The 20894-nt window shown below is 37.6% G+C and overlaps 1 protein-coding gene across 1 annotated transcript in view; it reads right to left on the bottom strand.

Annotated features, from left to right (window-relative positions):
• Nucleotides 1–20894, bottom strand: part of PIK3C2G (phosphatidylinositol-4-phosphate 3-kinase catalytic subunit type 2 gamma) — a 375313-nt gene that overhangs the window by 230753 nt on the left and 123666 nt on the right. The window contains exon 16 of the mRNA XM_056134595.1: nucleotides 19838–20026. Within this exon, the coding sequence (XP_055990570.1) occupies nucleotides 19838–20026 (189 nt within the window). The remainder of the gene's footprint in view (nucleotides 1–19837; nucleotides 20027–20894) is intronic.

The raw sequence follows: 20894 nt of genomic DNA, 5'->3' as shown, positions 1-20894 counted from the left end.
TTGAAGCCCAATACCAAAGACAATTTATCCTTAAGGTGACTCTCCAGGTTGCTATCATCTTGCTCCATCCAAGGAATTAATTTCAATTATCTCCATGCCTGGAGATCATCTGGACACCATACTGTCTTGATGAGACTAGATACAATCAGGGATATGGTTAGGAACAATTAATTTTAAGTAAACTATCAGAAAAAGATAAATATGCATAATTGAGAACTTGAAGGAACTACTGATAGTAACTCACTAGAAAACTAACTTAATTTTAAAAATATAAATGAATGAAAATATAAATGAACAAAAACCTTGGGTTTGGCGTGATAGTGTAGAGCATTTGCCTAGCAAGCAATTGACCCAGGTCGATCCCTAGCATCCCAAATGCTATTCCACGCACCATCAGGAGTAATTCTTGAGTGCAGAGCCAGGAACAACTCCTGAGCATCACTGGGTGTGAACCAATAAGCAATATATATATATGTATATATATACATATATATATATAATCTATGAAAATCCCTTTGGGTGGGAATAACTGAGCTTTGCAGCTTGTCAGCAGGGAATTAAGGTTGAAGGGAAGACTTGCTTCCAATACTGCACTCAGAAAACTAGACAGTCTTTAATGAGTGGCTTCTTTTTAGTCTGTCATATGACTGAACCGAATATTACTCAGTATCTCTCAACTGGCCCTGGCCCTTTGAAATACAATGCTCAAACAGGTTACATAATTTTCTTTGTTCCAAATCTAGTCATTAACAAAGTCATTATTTCTGAATCCATCAAGTACTTTTGCAATAACTTTTCCCTTTGAACGTCTAAAGCTATGAAACCCAGAGAGAGCCATAATCTAGAGACACATCTCATGAAGTACTGCTAAGGTCAAAAGACTTCAACATAGCATCCAGCACAGATGGAGAGCAGAAAGAGCACAATAAAATGTGCAGCCAGAAGAAAGCCAGCTTGTTTTAGCACATGATGACTTTATTTTCTCCAAACTAAATGTGATAGACTCTAATTTATTGCCCTCAATTACTGTGTCATTTGTCTAAGTGTATTGACATCAAGGTCATTTTGAGGACAGTTTGAAGTCCTAGAGGGAATAGTTACTTGGTGCAATTTGTTGCTTAAGTGATGATTTTACTAGTCTGCCTAGGAGTTCTTGAGTGCCTATTTTTATCTTACCAAAATGATCATGAAAAAAAACTAAAGGCTAGAAAACAAACATGAGAAAACATAAAAGTCTTTATAGAATACTGTTTATTTTTTATTTGCTTTCAAATATTGAATGCACATTCCATGAAAGCTGTACTTTTGGGGGGATCTGATTTGTTCATGGCTGCATCCCCATTGTCTGCTTATTTGTTTAAAAGAGTGTCCAAACTGAGTTCATGATCCTTTTACCTAAAGCATCTCTACTGCATACTTTCTCCTTATAGTCCATATTATCTTTCTCTGGTCACATAGGAGTGAACTTTCAAGAGTTCTAGTTTGCCCACTTTGAGGTACTTTTTATTAAATACTTCCCCCTTTAATTAATAATTAGATTATAAATTAACAGAATTAATTAACTAACTCATCTTAATCCCCTTAAAGTGAATTAACTATATTATATTCACCTTCTAAATAAAAACTCAAATCATCAATTTAGCTGGGAAGCTATTTCCACCATATTCTAGCCTTGTGTATAGGTTCTCATATCTCTCCCAATGGAATTCTGTATTCGTGTTTGATTAAGGGAAGGCTTATTCATTTATTACTCTCTCAGATAAATAGCTACATACAAATTGTAAGAATCCTAAGTAGTTTTTAACATATTTATTGAAACCAAATTAAAAAATATTAGGTCGCCATAATTAATATAGTTGAATGTCAGGTGTACAATATTCCTACACGAATCCCACCACCAGTATTAACTTCTCTTCCCCAGTTTTATCCCATTCCCCAGCTCTCCTCCTTGACAGATTTCTAAACCTTCTATGTGAAAGTTTTATTGGTGCAAAAATGTTTTTCTAAACATTTATTCAACAAATTATTCATCTAGACTTGAATAATAAATTCATTGTCGATAACAGTAAGGAACTCAAATCAGATGACCTTTAAGAATGAACATCATTGTGTGAAAAACAAGCATTATATTTTTGAATTGACCTGGAATATTCTTTTCACATAAAGCCCAAGTAGGTCTCCCTGCCTCTGGGGAATTTTGCTTAATACCTTTTCAAGGCCTTGAACTCAGGCATAGATCAATGGACAAATATGTTCCACACACCCTGGCATTTCTACCCTGTGATGTTGTCTGAAACTATTTAAACATTCTTTTGGCATATAGTTGTTGGCATTTCATGCCCAGTAACTTGTTCCTCAATGAGGTGAGGGCTACTCATATTAGTTCTCTGACTCTGGTGTGATATTTACAGACTGAAATGTCATATGTAACAGAAAAAAATGCAATCTATTTTGAATTTTCTTAGCCAGGTTATTGTTCTTTGCAGTTACCTCATTGCCCAAAAAATATGTATAATTATTGTAAATAAAAGACCAGGAGAAAAATCCATAAGAGAATCTGCTAACATTCAAACTAGTAATTACTATAGGAATGAAAATTACACCTTGAGTTCGGGGGAAAGAACCAAGGGTTTCTTTAGAAGATATTCATACTGATATCAATTAGGTCTTCACTTATTTACATTGGTCAAAACATTGCTTATAATCAGTTACAAAATAGATGATTTACAATGCAAAACATTACAGAAATTTGTTTTCAGATATTAAAAAAGAAATAAAGTCAGTAAAGTTTTATTATTTGTCGTGGGAAATAATGTTTTAATTAGACATAAGAAGAGTCTGTGTTAAATAACCATGTTTTGTTTTATTTTGTTTAGGGCCACACCCAGCAGTGCACAGGACTTACTCTTGGGTCTGAGTTTAGGGATTAATCCTGGCAAGCTGAGCTTGAGGATCACATGGGGTGCGAGGTTTGAACCTGGGTGTGCTGCGTGCATTACCCACTGTACTACTGTTCCAACCCCAATAACCACCTTTAGAAAGTTGTTTATTCCTTTTTAAATGCTCAAGTGCCCTTCCCACATCCATTATAAGCTTAGTTCTGTTGACAAAATCTCCAGTTCTGATATCTTTAGCTATTTATTGTCTTCTTACTATGTTCCTTTATATTCCATATATAAGAGAGAGATTTTTCATTTGATTGCAGAGTTGGTGAAACTATGCACATAGAGATGAATAAAACTAAACTTCTGAAAGTTCATAAAATTGAAAATCCACAGAAAATTGATAATTTTTTCAAAAATGGTCTATTTTTTGCAATTATTGGAGCGATAGCACAGCGGGTAGGGCGTTCGCCTTACAAGTGGCCAACATGGCCGACCAGAGTTCGATTCCTCCGCCCCTCTCGGAGAGCCCGACAAGCTACCGAGAGTATTCGATATGCCAGACACAGTAACAACAAAGTCTCCAATGGACAGTTACTGGGCCCGCTCGAGCAAATCGACGATCAACGGGAGGGCCTTTACTTTACTTTACTTTACTTAATATTAAAATTAATAGTATGAATAATTCTATTCTAATGCACTTTGAAAATTTACATGAAATAGATCAGTCCTATAAATATAAAATTTAATAAAAGAGAGAAGAGGATAATTAAAAGAAAATTTAAAGGAAAATCTAAATAGGCCTTCAATAGCATAAAAGTGTATTTTCATCCTAAAAAGTTAATATTGACTTTATGTTAGGAAATATTGTATTATAGATAATGCTTAAGCATATAAATTAATAAGTAAAATGTTTAATTAAAAATCTCTGTAGATGTAAAAAATCAAAATAGACATGGAAACAATAATCTATGAATGAATAATTAAATACTGAAAAGTTTAAAACCCTTAGCAAGTTAGGAATAAGCAGATCATTCTTGATCTAATAGGAGACAACTACAAGCACCATGAGTTAGTGCTGGCAAGTGTGTCTTGCCTTTTGAAGAATCTCCTTTAACCTGGCAAATCTGGTTTCAGGTTATGAATTACCTAAGCTGTTGACTGTCCATGAAACTTTGTATTGTTACTTCAGATTTGAATGATAACCTATTGAGAGAGACTATACTTGGTGGGGTGTTCAATTCATTGAGGGTTTTTTTTTTATATTATATCACACCATTTTCTTCTGCTCTATGGAGACTCATTTGATAGATCTCCTGTGAACCTATGGGCTTTCCTTTGTATGTAAATTTCTTTTCTATCTTGCTGCCATCAGTAGTCTGTCTCTGTCTTTGCCTTACGTCATTCTGAGTACAACGTGCCTCCCAGTATTTTTTTTTTTAATTTGGTTCTATTTTCACTGGATCCCCTTGGTTCTTTTGGATTTGGACTCCTCAACCCAATCATTCTTATTTATGATTTCTTTAATGTTTTTTTCACAGAACTTTCCTTTCTGTACCTTAGGGACTAAAGTGATTCATAGTTCTCAGTTTTCTGGTATGCTGTTCATTTCTATTTTTTTTTTTACTTTCCCCTAGATTCTGTGTTTTCTAGGGACTTCCACTATCTCCTCTTGGAGCTTACAAATCTTTTCCTCAGATGTCTGCTGAACCTTTTACTGAGTATTTTTTTTTAATATATTACCTTCAATACTCTTCATTTTTTAAAAATTTTTATTAGTGAGACACCATGAGGTACAGTTGTAGACTTAAAAATTTTTGTGCTTGGGTTTCAATTATACAATGATCAAATACCCATCCCTCCAACAGTGCCCATTTCCCACCACCACAGATCCCAGTATCCCTCCCATCCCCCCCCATCATTTTTTATTATAGCTTTCTTTGTTCTCATATATGTCTTATGCTTTGCCGACTATCTGCTGTTATTTCTTTGAGTTCATTTAACATCCTTAACATGGCACTAAACTCATTCTCTGAGCTTTCACAGAGCTAGTTGGTGCTGGTGGAGCCTGCCTGGCTTGTATTTTCGTTGGGTTTCCTGGGCTTCTGCTCTGCTGAGAGTGAATTTTTGTAGGTAGACCTTCTGGAAATCTCTGAGGGATTAGCTGTGTATTGCTAGTTTCCTTCCCTGCTGGTCATCACCCAGTAACAGGTGGTCTAAGTGCATGCAGTGTGAAGTGCAATGAGCAGAGCTGTCATGGTCCTGTGGTTCAGGGTACAGCTATGATCAACAAAATGATGGGTTTGAGGTGAGGGTGTTGGCCTTGATGATTGAATAAGCAAGCCGAGGAGCAAGCATACAGTCTTATATGTGGAGGTGGACATGATGAGCTGGGGGACTCAGCCTCAAATGACCACTGAAGTAACTTTGTTACCTAATTGGTTTCCAGGCATGTCTGAATATAGAATCTGAAGCAAAATAGCAGTCTGGCTTACTCTTCAGTTTTATGAGTTTCATAAGCAAGGATTCTATTTATTCAGGGTTTAGTTACCTCTATATTGCACAATTGAGGCTCTGGGAACCATAAAGGGACATGGTGCCACAGCTAAGATAAATATATCCTTGTACCATAACTGGCGAGGGATTTGCTAAAATTGCACATGGTCCATTGTTAAGGAGGAGCAGGAGACACAAAGGAAAAGTGAGGAGCAGCACTATAAAAGTTAATAAAAGAAATCAAAGATGTGACTTTTGTTTGTTTTTTATGGGCCACACCCAGCGCTCCTAGGTTCTCAGGTGTTATTCTTGGCTTTGCACTAGGAATTACTCCTGGTGGTGCTCAGGGACCGTATGGAATAACAGGGATTGAACCTGGGTCAGCTGCATGCAATGCAAGTACTTTCCCTGCTGTACTATCACTATGGCCCCTAAAATGCGGCTTTTATTTATTTATTTTTAAATTTTTATTAGTGAAATACCATGAGGTACAGTTGTAGACTTACAAATTTTTGTGCTTGGGTTTCAGTTATACAATGATCAAGTACCAATCCCTCCACCAGTGCCCATTCTCCACCACCACTGATCCCAGTATCCCTCCTACCCCACAACCCCCCATCCCACCCTGCCTCTGTGGCAGGGCATTCCCTTTTGTTCTCTCTCTCTTTTTGGGTGCTGTGGTTTGCAAAAGAGGCATTGAGTGCCAATCATGTTCGGTCTATAGTCTACGTTCAGTGTGCATCTCCCATCCTGGGAGGATCCTCCCAACACCCTTTATTTGGTGCTCCCATCTCTATCTTAGCTGCCTTTTAGTTAGATTTTGCTGCACAAGAAAGGGTCTCTCTCCTTGACTGTCTATCTTTCTCTTTTAAACTCTTAAAATTATGGAAGATTACTAAGAGTTTTTGTTTATGTGGTATAAATGTGTGTATATTTATACATATATACATACACATATATAGATATATAATTACAATACCAGCAATAAATCGGGGCACTCAAGAAATATTAACTCATTCAAACTGAAGTTAATAAACTCATTAAATGTTATCATGAAGGATATATGTCTTTGAAAAATGTCTATTTTCGGTAACAAAATATTTAGTGAGAGGAGATATATTTTACATTTTTGTGACTCTCTTTAATGTCCAACTAATAGAAGACAGCTGCATTCTTCTGTCTGCTTTTGCTGCAATAGTGCATATCACATAGCTTCTGGAAAACTCCACTCTGCATTCATGAGTGAGTCCATGTGACAAGGCAAATGGCATCTTAGAATTATTATGGAAATAACCCTGACTTTGCAGCTCTCCTATTAGCATCTCAGGGACGGTAGACTTCATTCTGGGAATCTCAGGGGTACAACATATTTTTGGCATGTGTTACTTTTTATGAGTCAGTAAGTCAAGAAATCAGCATGTGTGGCTGTTTTCCAGATATACATTAACTTATGTTTACCCTGTAGAACAAATTGGTTTGGAAGTCAACTTCACTGTATTCAGATTTGGGGATTGTCACTGCCCATCTCTTCCCTAGAGATTTTTAAGTCCCATCATTTCAGCGGCTAGAGGAATATCAAAGACCTTTATGTCAACTTCACCAGGCCAGTCATATGGTGAAGTAAAATCCCTACAAAAAATATATACCAACTTTTTTCATTTGACTTGTTTATTTTTGTCATTTCTGCTTCATCCTTCTCTCCTTCTGTAATTCTTTTTCACTTTTGCTTCTCTTTTTCTAGTTTGGAAAATGATACCGAGTCAATATCTTATTCAAAGAACTTTTGAAATGATGGGTGAAAGCCGAAAGCATTCTAACAAATGTTGACCTTTTAAAAAACGGAAACTTTGAGTAAACTGAAAAGCAAAGAAATCTCAGATCAAATTTAAGTGTAACAGAAATGTCAGACCTCAGAATGCACAGTGAGATTTCATGTGGAATGCCACGAGGCGATTCACAGTTAAAAGTCCCAATGTCAAGTTAGAAAATTAGAAACCATCAAAAGTACAGAACTGTTTCTCCAACAGGATTTCAGTTTGATGACACACTCAGCATTAGCTTGGAAGAAAAATGTCAATACAAATATTTTGGCTATTTGTCTAGTACTAAAACTGATCAGATGAGACAGAATTTTTTTTCTATTGAAAGAGAATCAGGATTCCTTAAGATGATTGTAAACCTCTACTAAATAATTTGTGTTCCTTCAGGGATTTTTCACATGATTAAAGGATAGAAATCAAGGAAGCTTGAACACCTGCTTCCTGTCTCCTGAATAGGCCAGTGAAGAAAGGGGAACTTAAGGGAAGTCGAGCTGTTGGCTCAAGGCCATTTTTTGAAGGTCTTGAACCTAGAATCCAAATATGCACACTGCTAAGCCAGTAGATTTTGGGTTTTTGTATTCTTTTTTTTGGGGGGGTCACACTTGATGGTTTGCTCAATGCTTACTCTTAGCTCTGTGCTCAGGCATCACTTAGGCTATGCTGAAAGGATCATATGCCATGTCAGGATCAAACTCAGGCCTGAGCACATAAGGCAAACACTCTACTGGCTGTACCATGTCACAGGCCAGACCAGTAGATTTTACAGAGAGCTCCTAGAAAAAGCTTTTAATATTTTGACTATTATATATGCTTGTATAAAATTCAGAAGACTAATGGATATATTGTTTATTTTACTGTAGGGTAAATAGATCAATAGAAACAATAAATAGTGAGCAAAAGAATTTGTCTAATTGAACTGGAGTATCGGCCAAGATATGAGCCAGAAGAAATTGAAATAAATCTGGGATCCAGAGAGACTTACGAATTACACAGAAATATTTCCTGACGGATAGTAAAATTACTTGCATATAGAATTGGGGAGTAACAATATAATCAGGGGTTTAATTAAAATTATTATCTATAATTCAAACTAGTTATTGACTTTGTTCTCAACTTGGTCACACTTTATTTTTACTTATAGACAAGCATAAAAAAGGCATTACATGTAAAGCATTAAAAGCAATACATGGTGATTTTGTGTTAGGGTTCTTATTAAACATGCCAGTATGATATTTAAAAGAAAAAATAAAAGACTTAGAATCTAAGCAGGGACTCAATATCTCAAACCACATCTCTTCCTTTCTCTGACTATAGAAAATTTATTTATATCCTTGACCTAATTCTTATCTTTCTATGGGCGGTATGCAAACTGGGTAGAGTATTCAGCTTAAAAAACAAAATTTTTCCTTTGATCATGAGCTCTCTAAATGTAGTCATTCTAAGTACACCTCAAAGTTGCATAATCTCATAATCTCAACATTCCCAAATTCAATTACAGGGCTTTTATATAATCTATTTGTCATTTAATATACTCCATACTAGTGATGTACATTCATTCTTATGTTTGTGAGTATATGTACATAATATGAGCATACATATATATACACACACATATATATCTATGCATACACACATACACAAACATAAAAAAAGAAGCAATCATGACCATCCTTATTTTTCACAGTCCCTTTCCATTCAGGCCTGTGAATCACCTCCTAAATGTTCTGGTTCTGTTCATTTTATTTATTTGCCACTGAGGTCTTCTAAGGATGATATTCTGTGACTCTTGTCTTCTGTCTATTCTTTTTCATCTGTTGGTTTTTCCTCATCTCCTTCTTTCCTCATCAAATCCACATTTCACTACAAAAAAAATCCCTAGAGTGATTTTAAATGATGCTAACCTGTTGAAAGTATTCTATCATATCTGCCTCCCTATTGCTTTTTTAATAAAGACTGATTTGCTTACATGAAGTTCTAAATGCTGATAGTAATATTGGAGAGGTTGATTCATATCAAACCACATAGAATTTTGTGACCCATAAGTCACTATTCAACTGTAAAAAATTATTTAGATATTATATTTTGATTTTATTTAAGTTTATTAGAAAACTGCTCCAAAGAATTTATTGATATTTATGATGAGGCTCTGAAAACTTTAAACTATCTCAAATACATAAGTTTAGCTATAAATACATAAATTCAAAGATATAATCAAATACATAATTATGATGAAGATAAAGACAAGAATAATGGGTAGCATTTATTGAATGCTTTCTAACTTATTTTGTCCTTTAAGGTATAATGTGTTCATTCCTTTGTTTTGTGGATACATAAATTTTCTAAGGGTACACAGGGTAATAAAAGGTTAGAGCAAGATGTTTCGTATCAAAACTTACATTGTCTCGGGGCCAGAGAGGTAGTACAGAAGGAAGGGCACTTTCAACCTGCCATATGGACCCTCAAGCACTGTCATGAGTGGTCCCTGAGCACAGACAGGAGTAAACCCTGAGCTCTATCATTGTGACCCTCAAAACAAAACTTTCATTGTCAGTTAAGAAATTTGGAAGCCTATCCAGAAATATATACCAACACACACAAAGGAAACTGCATGTATTTGGGAGTATGCAATTTCATTTTCCTTTTTCCCAACACGGGGCCTTGATTCTTGCTTAACAGAGGATTTTAAGAGTACCACATGTCCGCCTCATGTGTACGTTGCCACTGTTTATAAACATGCTTGGAGCCTTTTAATTTATATGGTCATAAAACCCCCAAATGTCAAAATTCTTTTCTGATTCCCTACAGCTTGTGGTCTTCTGGGATTTAGGGGGCCAGTGGGGACTGGAGGGTGGGTTGTTTGATCGTACTAGGAAGTTCTGTGAAGTAGTCCAGGGTCTGCGCTAGGGGGTCCATATGATACCAGGGATTGATCTGGAGTCAACTTCACGTAAGGCAAACCCTTTAACACCTGTAGTTTCTCTCTCCAACCCAACAGTATTTGTACTTGGACCCTAATCTTAGCCTAAGAGGGTCAACTTCTTTATTTACTTTTTTTTTTGTTTTGCTTTTGGGGTCATAGTCAGTGATGCTCAGAGGTTACTTCTGGCTCTGCGCTCAGGAATTACTCCTGGCAGTGCTTGGGGGACCATATGGCATGCTGGGAATTGAACCCGGGTTGGCCGTGTGCAAGGCAAACACCCTCCCTGCTGTACTCTCGCTCTGGTCCCAACTTCTTTATTTCCAATCAGTCTTCCAGACCGTGAAGCACTGTATCCAATTTTCTTACTAAAAATTTCTTTCTATGGGAACTAGAGCAATAGTATGATGGGTAAGATAATTGCCTTGCATACAGTCAACCAAAATTTGATCTCTGGCACTCCATATGGTCCCCTGAGCACTGCTAGGAGTGATCCCTAAGCGCAGAGCCAGGAGTAACCCTTGAGTACTGCTGGGGGTGACCCACAAACCAACCACAACCAAATAAAATAAAATTATTTTATAGTAGTGCCCAGACTATAGACAATGACTGTATTTTCAAATCCTATTACTCTATTTTAGATACTACTCTAATGCTTTTAAAATACCTTTTTAAATAATAACTCCAGGATGTGACTCTTTTCTAGCTCTTCTCCACCCCATTGTCAGTCTTCCTAAGTTTCCTTTCTCAGCGACCCTTGCTCATTGCTGCGTTTACAATGTCACTACTTTCCCAGGCTCTATCCTTTCTCTCTCTCTCTCTCTCTCTCTCTCTCTCTCTCTCTTTCTCTCTCTCTCTCTCTCTCTCTCTCTGTACTTCTGGATGGAGTCACAACATCTACTTTTGTGCTTCCAGTTCCAAGGAAATAACTTGCATTTTGATTTTCGACTTCTGAATACTATTCCTCAAATCTCTCTATAAACAACTGTATATCAGGCCTTTTGTCCTAGTTGTCCTATGGGTCTTAGTGCAGCATTTCTGAAACAGGGCTCTCCAGGTTCCACTACCCAGAAAAATCTATAATCTTTTCTTGGCGAATGATGTAATTATCATTTGCCTCACTCAGAAACCTTATCTAGTCTTTCTTTCTCACTCTTCTCTGAAATGTTTTTTCAAATCTCTGCTGTGGATCTCTCCTTATGCTTAGATCAAGTCCAGCCATTTTTCAAGTGTACTATTGCAATACTTGACATAGCTCCAGTATCCTTGATCTCATTCTCTCTTTATCACTTTTTTTACAGTTCGTTCTTCATCTTGATGCCAGAATTATTTTTGTATGGTGTAAGTGTGATTGTATGACCCCCATTCTTTATTTCTTAATTTTTTAATGAGTTCCTGTGAGATATAATTACAGGCTTACAAACTTTTGTGATTACGTTTCAGTCATACAATGATTGAATATCCATCACTCCACCAATGACCATTCTCTACCCAGTATCCCTTCCACCACTGTCTCCCTCCCCCCACCCCCTGCCTCTATGGCAGGCACATTCTCTTTTACTCTCTCTCTCTCTCTTTCCTTTTGGGTGTTATGGTTTGCAATGCAGGTATGAAGTATGACCCCCATTCTTAAAATGCCAAGTTGTATAGTGGAAAGACTCTAGTATCTCCCTAGTTCAGGAGACCCAAAACAACCTTAACCAAACTTCCTTTTCCAAGTTTTCTTCCAGTATAGTTTCATTCTGATATTAAATTAGATTACTTACGTCTCTCTAAATCATCATAACTAGGTACATATTAGTCTTTCCTCCTGAATGCCACTTCCTCTATTCTTTTTGCCTTTCCTTAGAGTACACACAACACTGCATGCCCTGATTCTCGTACAGGGCCTAGTTTCTTCAAGGGGGTTTGCAACCCCATACGAAGTTGCATAACTGAATATGGGAATCATGAAAAATTGGGCAGCGGTAAAAGGTTTCCGAATATACAGTACCTAGACCTGAATTCAAGATCAAACACATAAATAATCCAAGGTGTTTCTGGCAGTGTCTGCCCATGATGCATTTCTTAGGTAAAAAAGAATTACAACGGGAAAAAGTTTAAGAAGCCCTCATCTTAAGAAGCCACACAGAGTCCAGTGTGTAGTTATCTCTGGCCTATGTATTTTGCTCTAAATTGCATGTTTTTTAGAAACACTAACTATGACTTATTCTCCTGTCTCTTTGATTCATTGCACGTCTATTTACAGGTACACACATTATTACTCAACAAATAAATGGAAAAGATACACCAACATCCATCACTTAATTATTTAGTAAAATGTGGAAGTAATAACTGTCTCCCCTTTCTGATTACATTCTGCCTATTCACAGTGCAATGTCTTTTGTAAAAAATAACAATTAAGACTGTAGTGCTTTGGTGATTACTGCAGCATTTTCCCCAAGGAAATTGATTTTGGAGACTTGGGGACTGCCTGTTACATATTGCTCTTCATCCTGCAAAACAATAATTTTGCATCACGTGGGCTGGTTAGCTCTGGCGTCTTGTCAATCTTTTCTTTCAGTTTCTGATGTAATCCTCTGATGCCAACTCAGAGCTGCTATTTTTAAATGAACGCTTTCCTCAGACTGCCTTTTAATTCTGTGGGTAATTTTTGCTTGTTATTAGCAGTCAAGTAGTTGCACCTATGCATCAGGGTTCAAGAAAAATCACAACCATCTGCCAAGAACCACAGACCTTAGCCCTTAGTGTAAATTTTTGACAGCACTGTCTTCTCCATTGGAAGAATCCATGCACAAATGAGCACACTGCTGGCATACTCTGGAAATATTAACACTCTGTGGCCCGCAGTCAGTAAGTGAAATCTCAACATGTCTCTTGCTAAGTATAAACCCAACGGAGGTGGTGACTTTTGAGGCATAATTATGTAAACAGAAATGTTAATACTTCTTCAAGGTGGAGAGGGAGTATACCATTTCTCAAGAGGTACCACCACCATCATAGAAAAAGAATACTCAAAGGAGAAAAACAAAAATCTCTGCAAAACTCATTCTGACAACTCAGTTAACAAGCACATACTGTTTGTTCTCAAAAAAAACTCAGCTGCTAGAATTTAGAAAATTTGAAAGGCTCATTTCTGGAAACAGCTTGTCCTCAAGTTTTTTAATAGTTCAGCTCACAGAGTGGGAGTCACAGGATGAGTAGAATGGAAATCCTCCAGCCTTCCTTGTGACCTTCTTTAGGACATGATAAGGATGTAAAGGAACTGTCCAATGTGAAAGTAAATTATTCCACTAAGTTTTCTGACTAAAGGAATAAATGGTACTCCTCCTTGGAACTAACTTTATAACTTCTACCAAAAAGTGAAACAGTGAAGAACAAACATTTGATCGTAGGTCAGTTGAGTCCTGTTATTTACTGTAATAAAACAATTTTGGGCCAACAAACACATTTGGTATCAAAATAGTTTAGAATATTTATGTAGAAAGACCACGAGGGTTAAAATCCTAAGTTTAGGTGCTTGTGAGATAGCTCAATGGGGGTGGAGCACGTTTGATTACTATATTTTATCATATAATTTGAAGTCAGAAATTCAATAGCCTTCGCCTTCTTTTTTTCAAAAAGTGGCTCTGGATTTTTTCAGCAGTTTCATGATTTCACATAAATGTAGTAATGTTTTTACTATGTCATTGACTAATGTCATTGTGGTATTTATGAGAATGGTACTGAGTCTCTATGATGATTTAGGTAGGATTATGTTTTCTACAATCCTAATTTTTCCAATTCATGACAATGGAATTTTTTTTATTTCATGATGTTCTCTTCCATTTCTTTCAATAGTAATTTCAAGTTTTCAATATGTACATCTTTCACATTGATTCGTTGGCATGTAGGCATTTGATGTTTTTGGACTATATCTTAAATGGGATCATAGCTTTCTTTCCTTTCTTTTGTGTGCCTACCTCTGCAGTACTCATCCTGGGGTGTCTATTACTGTTGTGTTTCTGCTTTACGACTCCCAGTCACCTTCTTGGGGATGGTTCCTCCCAGTGCTGGCCCGTGACTGCACCATGTCTGCGCTGCGTACTGCCAGCTCCCCATCTCTAAAACGGTGGGTGGAAGCAGGAAACTGAACCATTTGGACCCTTTGCACTAGGTGCTATCTAATTTAGATTGGCAATTAAGTCTACTTCACCCACTTTGGGGGAGCATCCCTTGGTTCTCAGTTGACAATCCAACAGCTGGAACTGCCAAAGCTATGGATATGGGAAGGTGGGGGCAGGATCCAGACTCTGACCTCTAGAGGCAGGGCCGTAGGTAGACAACCAACTAATGGAACTCTGGTTGGGCATGTTCACCTTTGAAAGCAGTTCCACTCTGGACCACCACAGGTTAGACTATGGTGGTCCTAAGACTACAAAACAACACCATGTGAGATTCAGTACAATATGACTTCTGTGAACTCTCAGCTGTGATCTATGGGAACAGGGGTCTCACATCAGGTGGAGATGGCAGTCTGTTCTGGTAGAGGACAGGAGTGGCTCCTGTCACACCTCAGGAATGGCTGTTCCATGCTGGGGACAGCAGCCCATGGCATTGTGTTGCCTGCCTAGAGTCTTGTTTTGACTTCGCTAAAAGTGATGTTTCGTAAGTCCTTGGTGCTCAGCTCCCTCCCATCCTACGATGTCATTTCCTGTCCAGTTCCTGCCCCTAAGCATCTTGTTCCTTTTCTCTTTCACCCTTTGCTTCTCCCATCCCCCAAACCGAGAGCTCCACAAGTTCAAACGTTTTGCCTTCTGGAGAGTTGAGTCTCACTAAGGTGATGACTGTTTTCTCCAAGGAAGTTTCTCAGTGAAACCCTTCATGGTTCGCTGTGCTCTACTCAGTTTTCAGTGTGTTCTTGGCGTTGGCACCATAGAGCACTCAGTTCTTTCTTTCAGTCAACTTGGTCCCTTTTACATTAAGAAACTTAATCCTAAGAAGACTAAATTTCCACAAAGGTAAAATTGAAATACTACTACTATTTTTCACTCAGAGAATTGTTCTGGATATTAAAATGAGATAGCACTTAGGGAAAATTTTATCTACTTTCTTTAGGCATTGAATGAGTCAAACAACTTTTCACCATCTGTTTAGATAAAGAAGCTTATTATAAGCAGAATTATGCTTAGTTATCAGGGATCACAGAATATTGAAGTTTGGCCAACTAACTCCCTTATTTTATAAGCAGAAAACTAAACAGTGTTATAAATTTTATTCTGATAAAATTTTAAAAATATTATATAGATATTTAAAATAGTTGGAGCGATAGCACAGTGGGTAGGGCATTTGCCTTGCATGAGGCGACACGGCTGACCCAAGTTCGATTCCTCGGCAAGCTACCGAGAGTATCTCGCCTGCACGGCAAAGCCTGGCAAGCTACCTGTGTCATATTCAATATGACATATTGAATGAGATACAGAAATTCACAGATTTAAACTTAAAATATTTTTCTTTAGAATTTAAATATATAAATCAAATATATTATTTACACATATAAAGTACATAATTTGAATAATAATTATACACTTATTATATATGTCACGTGATGTATTCCATATGCCCAAAACAACAAAAATAAGTCTCACAATTTGTTGTGAGACGTTGCTGGTGCCCACTCCATTTAATCAATGAACAACGGGAGGACAGTGCTACAGTGCAATGCTTATTATATACACATTATATACTTTATATGTGTATAATTTGAATAATATTTACATATATAAATATTTATATTAAAAGTAAAGTAAAGGCCCTCCCGTTGATCATCAATTTGCTCGAGCAGGCCCAGTAACGTCTCCATTGGAGACTGTTGTTACTGTGTTTGGCATATCGAATACGTCACGGGTAGCTTGCCAGGCTTTGCCGTGTGGGCGAGATACTCTCAGTAGCTTGCGGAGCTCTCCGAGAGGGACGGAGGAATTGAACCTGCCTGTGCGCAAGGCAAATGTCCTACCATTGTGCCATTTACTTTAAATATTTATATTATTTTTAGAATATTCCAATGAGTTATACAGTTATTATCACTAAAAATACTAGATCCCATTGGCAATCATTCTCCACTTACCCCTCCACTAGTTCGAGGAAACTACTCACCCACTTTCTATCTCCATAGGATTACTTGTTCTGCATATTTCATAACAATTGAATCATGTTAATATACAGTCTCATGATAGTAAGCCTTTTTCACTTATCAAACTATATTCATGTCATAGCATAATAGAATTTATTACATTTTGTTATCAAAAACATTGCATTATACAGAAAGACCAGATTTTATCAGTTTATCAGTTGATGGGCATGAGTCATTTCTACATTTTATGACTACTATAAACAAACCTCTCTGTAAAATTATGTATGAGTTTGGGAGCGATAGCACAGCAGTAGGGCATTTTCCTTGCATGCGGCCGACAAGGCCAACCCGAGTTCAATTCCTCCACCCCTCTCGGAGAACCCGGCAAGCTACCTCGCCCGCACAGCAAAGCCTGGCAAGCTCCTCATGACGTGTTCAATATGCCAAACACAGTAACAACAAGTCTCACAATGGAGACATTACTGAGCCTGCTTGAGCAAATCAATGAACAACTGGAGGACAGTGCTACAGTGCTACATTTCATCTTTGCTACATTTCATCATACGTGAGTGGAAATATAATGTTATATGTAATTCTATGTTTAATAATTTTAGGGGATAGGGTTGGGGCCATACCTCGCTGTGCTCAGCGCTTAATCCTGATTTTGCACTCAGGGATTATTCCTACTGGGCTCAGGGGACCTTATGGGGTGCTGGATATTGAATCTGGGTCTGCCATGTGCCAAGCAAGTGCCCTACCCACTGTACTATCTCTCACACTGTCTGTTTAATATTTAAAGTAGTACAAAATAGTTTTCCAAACTTGCTACACATTCACATCAATCATCTTTGCTGACATCACTAATTTTCTTTTTGAATTATAATCAGCCTAGGATGTGTGAAGTGGCATCTCATTTCCCTAATGATTGAGTTAATTGTTTTTACACTCAACTGTACTTAGGGCTACTCCTGGTGGTGCTCAGGGGACACACAGAATCTAACCTGAACTTCACACATGAAAGTCAAGTGCTCTATCACTGAACCATATCCCTGATTCTGTTACATATTTTCATGTGTATATTGGATATCCCTAAGTTTTCTTTGGATAAATTTCTAATCAGATCTTTAAGAATTTAAAATTTGGATTAATGATTGTTTATTGTTGTGGTTTAGGAATATTTACATATTCTGGATGCAGTTCGATTATCAGATACATTATTTGTATTCTCTTATTCCGTGAGTTGCTCCCTTTACTTGTGAATCATTTTCTCTTAGTTAGTCATCTTAAGAATGCCCTGCCACAGAGGCAGGGTGGGACGGGGGGGATGGGGGGTGGGAGGGATGCTGGGACCCATGGTGGTGGAGGATGGGCACTGGTGGAGGGATGGGTACTTGATCATTGTATGACTGAAACCCAAGCACAAAAATTTGTAAGTCTATAACTGTACCTCATAGTGTTTCACTAATAAAAAAACCATAAAGTAATGACAATTTATACTAATATAACAATTATATTAATATAGATAACACCTATTTGAACAAAAGACAACTAGAATTTCACAGACACACACACAACAAATCTGAATATTTTGACAGTTTTTAAAATCTAAATTAATAAAGAGGTAAGGAATTTAGTGGAAACGAGAAACTATCCTTTGTTTCAAACTATCTTTGTGTCAAAACACAAGCATGAATTGTGAATGAGCACGATGAAACCAATCAATTGTCCATTGATTTTTTTTTCAGCATGTCCTTATTTTATTAATTCACCCAATTGTACTAGGTGACATGACAAGTAAGGTAATAAAGAATACCCTTAAAAATATTAGCATTTAGCTGTTAGAATAAGGTAACAAAGTAATCATATAAAATTTTAGAAAATGATTCAATAATGGAATTTACTATTTTTCAATTATTATTGAGCCCTTGGGAAACAGAAATACTATATGATCTATTCTTTTTTGGACAGTTCTGGTCTGTTGTGAGAAAAAACATAGATTTCAACATGTGGCATTTAAATACACTGAAATAAAATACATTCATAAGGAAATACAGTTTTGAACTAGACAGAGTGGTAAATTCTACGTGTCAAGGTCAGAGGAGGGTCACTGGAAAGCTTTGAAAAAGGGAAACGCCCCAAACTTAACTAATAAAAATTTTAATTATTACACTGGGCAAAATCTTCAATGTGAGAAACACAAAAAAACCATAAGTTCTTAAGATAATTTATGATTTTGTTTGAAAGATCACTGAATAACTGCAAATAATGCAGTGAAACCCATTCTTCTTCCCCTCTCTCACACTTGTAGTTGAGTAAGGACACTTATTTTTAAATAAACTCCAGTAAATCAGGTAATTTTTTTGGTGGAAGAGGGCTTGAACACAAATCTCTGTGCTCAGAGCTTATTCCTGTATCTGTGCTCAAGTATCACTCTTGCTGGTCCTCAGAGGACCACTTGGGGTACCAGCGATTGCACTGGGCCCGCCATATGCAGGACTTGTAACCAATTCCCTGTACTGTCTAGCCCCAGTAAATCAGTTTGAAGTTTGTGTTATCACTTTCATTTCCACATTTCACCTTCCCTCAGGACCTTGAGGGAGAACTCAAAAATAGAACTGGATTGTACAAATCTTCTCTGGCTTTGGAGATCACAGACTATCTTCACAGCATCAGTGAGCTGATGCTATCAAGGCAGGCCTAAAATATCTTGTCTTGGCTTTGAATCTCAAACGGAAGCCAAGGAAGAGCTGTTTCTCCAGTCAGCTGCCGCTGATTCCCACGTGCTTTCGTAGCCCAGAAGGCCCCAGACTCCACCTAATCCCTGCCTCCCCTACCCAACGCCAATGTATTGCATTCTCCAGGAAGAGCTGCAGAATATATGGAAAGGGATTTTTAAATAATTGTATGCACATTTTAGGGTGTTTTGTTAATGCTTGTGGACTTCAAGATAAAATATTGTCCCCCCTTTGAAGGAGTTTTTTGTTTGCAGAGGCATGAGGAATATTTTTTTTTCCTCGAAGTTTTGTTAATTTGGTAAGAACAATAGAATCTTCATTTAAGAAACTACAGTCTCCTTTTCAACAATTGCAAACCACAGTGCCTAAAGGGAACAAAGAGGAGGGAGGGAAAGAGGGAGTGGGTAAGAGAAAAAGAGAAAGGGAGAGAGGGGTAGGGGAGAGAGAGAGACAGATAAAGAGATAGAGAGACTGAGAGAGAAGAGAAAGAGAGAAAGCAAGCGAGAGAGAGAGAGAGAGAGAGAGAGAGAGAGAGAGACTGGAGAGAGAGAATATCCTAATTTACATTTAATATCCAAAGTTTTTAAAACTTGGGAACAAACAAAATAGTCAACGAAATAATCACCTAGTCCTATTCTTTGAACAAATCTCTTTGAACAAATGTTTCTCAATCAGCACTATACTGATTCGTATAGAAAGTTTTTAAAACTTGGAAGTTTTAAATCAGCACTATGCTGATTCCTATAGGAACTTTTTAAAACTTGGGAACAAACAAAATAGCCAACGAAATAATCACCTAGTCCTATACTTTGAACAAATCTTTTGAACAATTGTTTCTCAATCAGCACTGTGCTGATTCCTATAGGAAGTCTTACCTGAAAGTCAAAAGCCCAAGTGCCTCCAAAGGACGGGAAAATTTCCACCTTTTCAAAATGCCATGCATTTCGGAAACAGTTCCTTCATCCCATCCAGGGGCGCTGCCAAGGACCAGAGGTAGAGAGCAATTTTCCTGATTGCAGTAGAAGCGATAATACCATAAGTATCTTCTCTTTTCCTCGGAGAGCCTGCAAAACCAGATTGGGAGCTGTCATTGACTGGACGTTGCCATATTAACAAATGTGGCTGCGAACTCCATACAAAGCCTTCTTCTGGTTCTTTGCATTTGGTTTTAATTTGTTTTGGAAAATGAATCCTATATTTTCTCAGGACAATTTGATCAGGTCTTTCATTACCTTAGTTTCCATTGATTTTATTCTTTTGTAGAAAAAAGTAAACCTTTAGATTATTCACATTTCTTTTCATCTCTTTTTCTTTTTTTGAGGGGGGGAGGGCATCTCCCAAGCAGTGCTTGGGGTATCAGGGGGCCTCTCCTCCAGATAGTTGGTCATCTGACCAGATGGTTCTCCACTAGGGTCCACTGGTGCATTACTAATGCTGAGGTCACAGGTTAACACCCTGCTGTGCTTGGTGCTTGGGGGGTCAGTTGGTTCTGGGGGTGGAACCTGACGCCTAGTCACATCATATGGCAGGCACAACACACCTCTCCCAAATGCTTCCCTCTAATTTTTCAACATTCTTTTCTTTTTCTTTTTGGGTCACACCCGGTGATGCACAAGGATTATTCCTGGCTCATGCACTCAGGAATTTCTTCTGGCAGTACTCAGGGGACCATGTGGGATGCTGGGAATTGAACCTGGGTCGGCCGTGTGCAAGGCAAATGCCCTACCTGCTGTCCTATTGCTCCAGCCCCTTTGCAACATTCTTTTACAGTGTCATTTGGGTTGACCAATTTCCATCTCCTCTAGGGAAGACCTATTTTATTGGGTATCTGTGGCATACTACTCAGAACATTTATACTCTCCTTAAAAGTTAACTTAGACCCAAATGGGTCTATGAAGAAATGAGAAACAATGAAGAAATTTTTATTGGTTT

This window comes from Sorex fumeus, unplaced genomic scaffold, assembly GCF_029834395.1.
Source record: "Sorex fumeus unplaced genomic scaffold, SorFum_2.1 ptg000100l, whole genome shotgun sequence".
Classification (NCBI taxonomy): Eukaryota; Metazoa; Chordata; class Mammalia; order Eulipotyphla; family Soricidae; genus Sorex; species Sorex fumeus.
The sequence above is the reverse complement of the archived record's forward strand: the minus strand, read 5'-3'. Positions and strand labels throughout refer to the sequence as shown.